The 10,490-nt window shown below is 38.2% G+C and overlaps 1 protein-coding gene and 1 pseudogene across 1 annotated transcript; both read left to right on the forward strand.

Moving 5' to 3' along the window:
* The window catches only part of LOC115513048, a 74,295-nt pseudogene extending 64,936 nt beyond the window's left edge, over positions 1-9,359 (forward strand).
* An 11-nt stretch (positions 9,360-9,370) lies between these two features.
* Positions 9,371-10,232, forward strand: LOC115513050 (small nuclear ribonucleoprotein-associated protein B-like). The gene is given in 4 exon segments (XM_032593077.1): positions 9,371-9,382; positions 9,485-9,827; positions 9,830-10,051; positions 10,054-10,232. Coding segments are annotated over 4 exon segments (756 nt in total).
* Positions 10,233-10,490: the final 258 nt, after the last annotated feature.

Consider the following 10,490-nt stretch of genomic DNA (forward strand, 5'->3'; position numbering starts at 1 on the left):
GAATTATAATTTGTAAGGTTTAGACTATGGCAGCCATGGAGTTGGGCCCCTCAAGTCTCTTTTCAAGAGAGCATTTGTTATAAACAGTGTAGTTAACCTCCAGACATAGCATCTTCCATATCCCTTCTGCTGCAGACCAAACATTGTCTTTAGCCAGAAAGCTAGGGTAAGTGTAGAATTCACTTTATGCATTCCCCCTCTTGCAGTGACCACAGTCTTGCACTGCCTGCTGTCAAAGTCTGAAAAATAGCTCTCATATTTTGTCCAGTATTTTAGCTGTTTTACATGGGAGAATAATTTCCATACCAATTAATCCTACTTGGTTGGAAACAGAAAACCACTGAGATCTTAACGCCATGTTTAATAACAGCTTCATCAGAAATCGCAGTATGTCTAAATGCATTCAAATTATAGTAAGAATGAAATTCCCAAGTGTTAACTCTACTTTGGTTGCTTTGATTCAGAGGATCATGCATATAATCTCTAAAACATTTCTTATCCATAAATCTATACTTAGATGAACATTAGAATAATTTGAACACACCATGTCGCTTTATTATTGAAAGTTATTTGAATAAATCCTGCTGTTAAAGTAATACCTGATAATACCCACAGCTAAAAAATTCACAGAGATGCTGGAAATTACAAATATACAACTTTTTCAGAAACTACCTAATTCAAATTGATATACAAGTCAACCAAATATCAGCTCCCGAAAATTTTTAAATGGATCATAATGGCACACAATGGAGATTAAATGCAGCCCTAAGAAATTGCAATGTCATTAGATCATTTAACTATCATATAGCAGAGAAATTGATTTGGAAGGAAATCTAAAGATCACCAACCTAATTTCTCTATCTTATTTTTATTTATCAATGTTTTGAGGTTTTTTGGTTTTGACTTTGTAAGTATTTATTCATTTTTTTAAGAGAGAAAGAGGGCGCATGCGTACATGCAAGAAGGGGAGGGACAGAGAAAGAGGGAAAGAGAGAATCTCAGGCAGATTCCATGCCCAGCACAGAGCACCAAGCCAGACTCAATCTCATGACGATGAAATTATGACCTGAACTGAAAAAAAGAATCAGATGCTTAACCAACTGAGCTACCCAGGCACCCTGTAAAGTTCATTTTGAATTTTAACTGAAATTAATATTTAAACATTCTTATACTAACGCACGATCGGACTTGTCAACACAGATAAAAGCAGAAAGCTCAGTTCACTGTGGCTCATTTTAGTCAATCTATTTCTTGTAGTGCTGTTGGAATTGTTTGAGCCACTAAATATTAAAAATTAGCTAAGGTAATCAGCTGATTAATCTAGTGATAAAGTGGTATATTTATCTGTGCAAAGCTTATAAAGTCGACATGTAAGCTTCTTGTGTTTAATATTAAATTGTGCTTTATCAGTTTCTATGATTCCATTATTAACTTGATCAAGTAGGTAACATTGTGATCTTACTATAATTTTTAATTAAAATGAACTTCAATTAATTCAAAATGGATTTTACTTTAATGTCAGAAGATTCCAATGCCAATTTTAAAAATAACATACAATTGTTATTTATGTAAATTCTCAAATCTCTTTGGTTGCATACTTGTAATTTGGATTCCTTCCATCCATGTTCTATAATAGTGAGATTATCTCATAGTAGTATATAAAACAAGTTTCTTTGTAAGAAACAAATATCAAATATGTTAAAAAGAAAAAACAATTCTGTCAATACATTAAAATATGCTCTAATATTCTCTCCAAAATTAGCACATTTATCATAACCTGCCTATATTTTGCTATCTTATTTCTTTACAAACATCAGTTTTCATATACAAAACATGAAAATAATGTTTGACATAAAAAATTCAAGAGTGGGTTTTTGCAGTATCTTTTGGTTGATGAACTATTTATGATCACACTATTTTTTTTTAAATGTTTACTTATTTATGTTTGAGAGAGAGCAAGGGAGTGTGAGCAGGGGAGGGGCAGAGAGAGAGAGAGAATCCCAAGCAGGCTCTGCACTGCCAGCATGGAACCCGATGTGGGGCTCAAAACTCACGAACCACGAGATCATTACCTGAGCTGAAATCAAGAGTCAGACACTTAACCTAATGAACCACTGAGACACCCTAAACCAAATATATTCAAAAGAGAAAAAATTTATATACACAAAGCATCTCAATAGATACTGATAAGAAATTTTTAAATAAATGGATGTTTGGCAATATTCAATATTCACTCATTTAAAAATATCTTGGTTAAGTTAAAATATAAGCTATGTACTGAATATGATAATACATCATCTCAAAGCAAAATTCAACCCTATGTGTATACTAAAATTAAAAAAGACCCTCCCACTAATGTAAAAAAGACTCGAGTATCTATTTTCATGTTTCTAACTGTATTTAGAAACACTGTCTCTTAGGGGCGACTGGGTGGTTCAGTCGGTTGAGCATCGAACTTCAGTTCACATCATGATCTCGCAGTTTGTGAGTTCAAGCCCCGCATTGGGCTCTGTGCTGACAGCTCAGAGCCTGGAGCCTGCTTCGGATTCTGTGTCTCCTTCTCTCTCTGCACCCCCCCCTCCACTCACACTCTGTCTCTCTCTCCTTCAAAAATAAATAAACATTAAAAAATTTTTTTAAATAAAAAAAGAGAAATACTGTCTCTTCAATATTACAAGAAAAATAGATTTTGAAAAATATTTTCACAAGATATGATTATTATCTAAAGAAGTAAGTATACATAATAAGAAAACTTTAAGGTTTTAAGGTAGTCATTTGTTAAATACCTAAACAAAAATCCATGCCATTTTCTATATATCCATGTCATAATTTTGAAAACACGTTGACAACAAACTCATGGTAAAAATGGAATGGGACTTTGGAGTTATCGAGGAATTTAAAATTTTTGAAGGTGCAAAACAGATGAAAATTTATTTCACAAATGAAATAAAGTGAGTTGAGGAAGCCAGAGATATATGAATACATATTGAAGTGCTGAACTGAAATTTGGATTCCATCTGCCTACAAGAATATTTATGAGGCTGACAACTCAGAACGAGTAGAGTGAGAAAGTTGCAGGTAACCAGTTTCCAATGTGCCCTCCCTATGTGCTGCACAACCCAGGAATCCAGACCGACAGGCAGCCTAATGTTGATCCCCACAAAGCACAGACACATACTAGAGAACTAGAGAGGATTACAGGCTGAAGGTGCATTTTTGAGAAAAAGTTTCTAGAAGCCTATGCGGTGATGAGCTGTCTCCCCTCATTTCTGTAACACATATTGTTCTACCCTATACCACGGTGGTATACGCACCCAAATCCTGTAAACTGGCAGCAGAGCCTAATTGTGTGAAGTCTGGGGAAAACCGATCTGGTCAAATTTGGGCAGGAGAGTCTGGGCTGTGAACAGGCGACAGGCCACACGTGAGAGGATGCACATTTCCCAGGATGTTATCAGAGTAGCAACTGACACCAACCACAGTCACAAATTCTTTGTCAAAGAAGAAATTTCCTTGACACAGTAGACCAAGGTTTATGAAGTTATAAATTTACAATTCTTAGAGAAATTTTTAACAGGCAAATCCTGCTTTTTAGTAACTTTGTTCTAAGTAACCTTACTAAATAATGCTTATTATGAAATTAAATTTATTAAAAATTAAGTCAAATGATCGAACATAATTTATTACATTGGTAATATGGATGGGACTGTGGAAAAGGACATTAGGTAAAAACTAAGGAAATATAAATAAAATATGGACTTTAGTCAATAATAATATTGGTTCATTAATTATAACACATTTATCATACAAATGTAAGTATTGGTATGGGAACTTTCTATGCTACCCTCAAATAATTTTCCATAAATCTAAAACTGTTCTTAAAAAATGCACTTTATAAGAAAATTATAACCAAAACTTTGGTATGATTAAATTATGAATTGGGTTTACCCATGGGTATGCCTTAGGGCAAATTCACACTCAGTTCATCATTTTTCTTTTGTTTTTGTGAAACCTATCAATTTATTTCATGTTAAAGTGTAGCAAAATCTCTCTCTCTCTCTCTCTCTCTCTCTCACACACACACACACACACACACCTACGCACCCCACTAAAAAGTAATCTAGCACATGGCTAGAAGAATATTAAAAGAAGAAAAGACTTTTCCAATCTGGTATCTGATTGATAGTATTTACTGGGCCTTTGCAATGTTCCAAGCACAATTCTAAAAGTTTGGTTCTGTTTTATGTTAGCAATTCACTGTACCAATTAAAATCCCTATGAGGATGTCCATCCCTTGTTACAATGTAGAAAGTTGCAAGGGCCTGTTGCTTTCACCCTAGCAATAAGAGTAAGATATGCTACAACGTCACAGTTTTTTTTTTTCCATTTATAGCCCTGATGATACAAAGAAATATATACAGATTACAAACAGCAAAGAGTCTTCTCTAGAAGGAAAGAAACATGAATGTTTTTATTTCTGCCAGAGCTGTAGAAATACGCCATAGAAATCTTCACATAGAAGTTAACTGGTCAAATGTAGAGTGTGCTTTCAGTGGATGCTATATGTATTAGATTCCTTGAGGAGCCCCAATAATTCAGTAAATCTGCAGACACACATGCAGATTCTTTCGCTTGGACTGTCCTGGAATATGCTGCAGGCCGGTAGAAAGACACGAAAGCTGAGAAAGAGTGCACTGAAATCCAAAGTGCAAGCCAGCAGCCCACTGAAAACAGAGAAGCAGAAGAACTGAGGAAGAGGCCTGTATGTGCTCTAGGTCTTAACCACATGCACTTCCCTCTGTGGTCCCTGAAGCCTGGAAGCAGGGCATAGAGCAGAAAATAAACTCCCTAAGTTCAGAAAACTGAGAGTAGAATGGAAAAATTAAAGAGCCCCCTAGCTAGAAATATTTTAGAAAAAATAAAACTGTCTTTATTAGCAGATGACATGATTGTGAGAAAAATCCTGAGCAATCTACAAGAGGCTACAGTAAACAAATTTCGTAAGGTGTCAGGATACAAGTTCAATGTACAAAAATCAATTGTATTCTTACATACTAACAACAGTTGAAAAATAAAAATTTTAAAATCCATGTCATAATAGTTTGAAAATTACTTAGAAATGAACTGAACAAAAGACATGAAAGACATGCATTAGAAAAAATTATGGACATCGTGTAGGAACCAAGGGCAGGCTGCCCCAAAAATGTGCCACATTGGCATATTGATTAAATAAGAAACAACCCATGCAAAACCACCCAAGCTCCTCCTCTGTCTCCCTGAAAGCAGGGAGCAGATCTCCCATATGAAAAATATCCTCCCTATACTACGAAGTAAAAAGACATCCTTATCACCAGAGATAGATACTGTAAAGCTGAGAAAATTGTAAACACAAACCTTATTTTATCACCTGCTACCTCAGCCCAAATTCTCCTTAGAATTCCTTACTCATTAAAGGTCTTAAACATCTGATTTACTTATCCTAGAAATTCTCACAGATTCATGGTCTCTTTATCCAAAATGTATAAAAACTGCCTGCCTTGGTTATTTCCTTAGGTCCAATTATCGGGCCACTGTGCACACATAATAAAACTTCATGTTTTTTTCTCCTCTTAACCTGTCTCATGTAAATTTAATTCTTAGTCCAACTGAAAGACCTTGAGGGTAAAAGAAGAATTCTCTCCCCACAACAGGCAGAGAGAAATGAAAATAAAACCCAAATAAATGGAGATATATTGTTGTCCCTGAATTAGAGATACTGTATAAGTAATCTCATCAGTTCTTTCCAAACTGATTATAGATTCGGTATAATCTCAGCCGTGATTTCAGTAGGCTTCTAATAGAATTTGGCAAGATAATTTTAAATGTTATAAAGAAATACAAAGAATATGGAGATGATAACAATTTTGAAAAACAAGAGTTTTAGGCTATACCTACATGACTATACTACTTGATTTCAATACTATCAATTCCCTATGGTATTAGCCTTAGGATAGACATATAGATGAAAAGGAAAGAATAGTAAATCCATCGTAGACCACAACTGAAAAAAATCAGATAATTTTTCAAAATAGACTTATTTAGAACACTTTCAAATTTAAAGAAAAACTGAGAAGATAGGGGCACCTGGGCGGTTCAGTCAGTTAAGCATTTCATTCTTGATTTCGGCTCAGGTGCCGATTTCACAGTTTCATGGGTTTGAACTCCATGTCAGATTCTGTGCTGACCCTGAAGAACCTGCTTGGGATTCTCACACTCTCTCTGCCCTCCCCTGCTCACATTCTCTCTGTCTCTCTCAAAATAAATACATTTAAAAAAAAAATAGAGAAGATAGTATGTGAGTTCCCATATAACCCACATCCAATTACTCCTACTATTAACATCTAACATTAGTATGCTATATTTTTTATAATAAATCAATATTCATACATAATTAATCTCCATACTTTACTCGCATTTCTTTAGTTTTTATCTAACATTCTTTTCCTGTTGAGAGTCCCATTCATAATATCACATTACATTTAGTTGCTGTATCTCCATAGGCTCCTCTTAGCTGTGATACCTTCTCCACTTTCCTTGCTTTTGATGATCTTAATAGATTTGAAGGCTACTGGTTAGGTATTTTGTAGGATGCCTTCTAACGAGACTTGTCTGATGTCCTTCTAATCATTAGACTGGAGTTATGGTTTTTTGAAAGGAAGACCACAGTGGGTAAGTACCATTTTCATCATTATATCAAGCCTACCTAATACTAAGATGACTTACTCTTGATATTAACATTAACCACCTGGTTGAGGCAGTGTTTGCCAGATCTCTCTACTACAGGCTTGTTCTTTTTCCCTTTCCCATATTGTACTCTTAGGAAGGAAGTCACTATGTATGGCCTACGCATAAAGGGTGGGATGTCAGGTACCATCTCCTTAAGAGAAAACATTTACTTAAATCTGGAATTTTTCGTGCACAGATTTGCCTCTTCCCCATTTCATTCCTTTATGAATCATTTATTTATAGCAGAATAGTTATTTTATACTTTGGGTTATAATCCAGTACTACTTTACTGTTTTTTTCAGATTGCTCTAGCTCTGGCCATCAGGAACTCTTTTGTTTGGCTCTCATATACCTTTGACATACGTCTCTCAATAAGGGCTTTGAGAACTTCCTGACTTACAGATACTCTAGGGTACTCCAGTTCATCTTGTGTATTTCCTGCCCCAGTTTTAGAATGAGACTTTTCTCTAAGGAGCCCAGGTTTCTTTTATTGGAGAATATTAGAAACCAAGTTCTGAGTTGTTATTGGCACATCAGGCTTTTCCAGTTGACAGAGATAGGAAACACATGTATGTCTACTAACATATACATGATATACATAAAATATACATGTACACACAAACCCTAAAATGCTCTACATATGTGCTTGTATGTATAGTATACATATACTATACACACATAAGTATTTCTATGTGTAACCATCTGTGTCTGTATTAGGTAGGATGGAAGTCTTAAGCCACTGATATAAAGCCTACTCTAGGCGATGGTCTCAGAAGACTGATGAGGACAGCAACAGAATTACTGGACAGGGAAGGGTGAATATACAGAGTATAAAAAAAATAAGTGGCCAACTGCCCACTGAAGACCAAATTAAAATTCTAAATCATACAAGGAAATCTGATAAGGCAACAAAATAAATAATTGAGGCTCACAAAACTCAAGTAATAGAAAATAAATGAGACTTTAAAATAAGTATGCTTAGGGGCGCCTGGGTGGCGCAGTCGGTTAAGCGTCCGACTTCAGCCAGGTCACGATCTCGCGGTCCGTGAGTTCGAGCCCCGCGTCAGGCTCTGGGCTGATGGCTCAGAGCCTGGAGCCTGTTTCCCATTCTGTGTCTCCCTCTCTCTCTGCCCCTCCCCCGTTCATGCTCTGTCTCTCTCTGTCCCAAAAATAAATAAACGTTGAAAAAAAAATTTAAAAAAAATAAAAAATAAATAAATAAAATAAGTATGCTTAAAATTCACAGAGAGATCAACATGGAATATTAAAACTATGTCTGTTACAAACAGATGAAAATGTTGGATAAATGAGATTAAAAAAATAAACGTGGTAACGTGGCCTGGCAGGAGCTAAACTGTGGCTTTACTGGAGTGTTAGTACAGAAGCAGAAAGTAAGGAATTTGGCTTCTGGAAGGTGAAAAGAACCAAAATATCACAGCAAGAAATGGTGGAACAGACACAGGAGGAAGCCAGAAAAGAGGCAAGCCCACAATATGTTAAAGGGTAAAAATTCTCCCCAAATCTCTATGATACTGACAGGGGCTAGACAGGCAGACAGCACACAGTCGGCCTCTTAGGAACTGAGCCAAACCACCTGCTGTTTCCATGAGCACCTCTGTCAGAGCCCCTAATCCCTACAGGGCTGGTAATGCCAAGCCATGATTATTCAGCCTTGTTGTGCACTGTACAGAGGGATTTACTAATCAATATCCCAGTAGGATCTTTAACAGTTTTAGATAATTTTTCCAGCAGCAATAAGTTAGTAATGTCAACAAATAAGCACAAATGGCCAGATGGCAGGTACATGAGGCTTGCCGGACTAGCATTCATTGGGGGAAAAACTCAGGAAGTCAGGATCAGTAGCAGGCTTGCGTGGCCTCCATTGCCCATCACAAGATTGGCAGGCGCAGAGCAACCTGGCAAAACCAGTCATCAGACTCCAGCAGGGGGATCCTGATGCTTGGGCCATGGCGCTTCAAGATAGCTCATTAACAAAACTCTAATCATTACTCTGGTGTTCTCATGCGTTGTGATAGAACATCAATACAGCATAAGAGAATGTTCCTCCTGACATTTCCAGCCTATCCAGGTGTGATCAGGGGCTGGTGTCCATGACTAACAGTTACTGGTATTCAGTGATAGAAGCAGGTTGCAGGATTTACCATATCAGTGTTCATGGCTGGGTATGAGCTATCCTCCTTCCTTGGCACTAACAGGGAGCCCAAGTTTCATGGTTAGCTGGAGTTTGTGGCCCTAAACAGCTGGTGGCAAAAGTAACCTACAGCGGCAAGGTGGAGTAATCTCCGGAGATGCCTGACGGTCTGTTCTGAGGAGCAGCCAACAGTGCAAGCCAGGGAGCCATCCAGGGACTGCCTACACTGGAGACAGACCACAGAAAAGCACAGGATGTACCAGAGGTGGAAGTCCAAGTCAAACATAGAAGGACAGCCTCACTAAGCAACCAAGAGGGTCAGCTTTACCCAAGGGGATCTCAGCAGCAAGTACCCATGGCAAGTTTCCAGCCAGAACTGAGACAAGCATTCTCATCTGAGACAGTAAGAGATGGTTACAGTCATATTGGAACATCCAGGTAGCTGATTTCCACATGAAACACCAGGTACTATCAACTGTTTGAAGCTTCTGTCCCAACTTGCACTGGTTGTGGTAGTGCCTGCATCATACCTTTATCTGTAGTCTTCACTAAGCTGTAGGTATTAAGGATCCTGAAATCGACATTGGATTTGGTGCTGTTTTGGAACACCAACTACGACTGTGGGAAAGCGAGTTGCAGCAGCACATTGACCATAGAATGAGATGTATCCTGCAAGATGGCCAAATCTTCATTGGCACCTTTAAGGCTTTTGACAAGCATATGAACCTGATCCTCTGTGATTGTGATGAATTCAGGAAGATCAAGCCAAAGAATGTGAAGCATCTGGAGCGTGAAGAAAAGCGGATCTTGGGTCTGGTGTTGCTGTGTGGGGAGAACTTGGTTTCCATGACTGTGGAAGGACCACCCCCCCCCAAAGGTACCCAAATGCCCAAAGGCATTTCTCAGGTACCATTGCTGGAGTTGCAGGAGGGCCTGAGGTTGGCAGAAGATCTGGCAGAGGAATGCCAGCTGGTGTTCCAGTTCCCCGGGCTCCTGCTGGATTAGCAGGGCCTGTCCGAGGGGTTGGGGGCCTTCCACAGGGAAGAGGCACTGTAGCAGCTACTCTTGTTGCTACTACTGGCAGCACTGTTGGAGCCCCAGCTCAGTATCCACCAGGATGGGGGACACCACCCATTTCTTTGGTCAAGCAATACCACCTCCAGACATTATGGTTCCTCCACCTGATATGAGACCCACCCATGGGCCCACCAACAAGCTTCCCTCTGCTCGAGGGATGCCAGTAGGCATGCCCTCTCCAGGAATGAGACCCCTATCTCCCCAGGAATGCATCCATGAAGACCCTAGGATACTTTGATCCTTCTTAAGTTACTTTTTTCCCCTGCCATGTGTCTTGTGAAACTCTGTAGAGTGTTTGTGAGCTTTTGTTTCCTATTTGCTGCATTAATACTAGCTAATAAATGTACAGATGCACAGAGCAATTAAGCTGCAAAAAATAAGGTAACCTATAGTGTTAGAAGTCAGGACAAGTTGTTCTTGGAGCACTATTGATATGTGAGCATATGAGGATATGAGGGAGCTTCTGGAATGCTGCTAAAATTCTCTTTCTTGATCT

Source organism: Lynx canadensis, chromosome B1, assembly GCF_007474595.2.
Source record: "Lynx canadensis isolate LIC74 chromosome B1, mLynCan4.pri.v2, whole genome shotgun sequence".
In the NCBI taxonomy this organism is placed as follows: Eukaryota; Metazoa; Chordata; class Mammalia; order Carnivora; family Felidae; genus Lynx; species Lynx canadensis.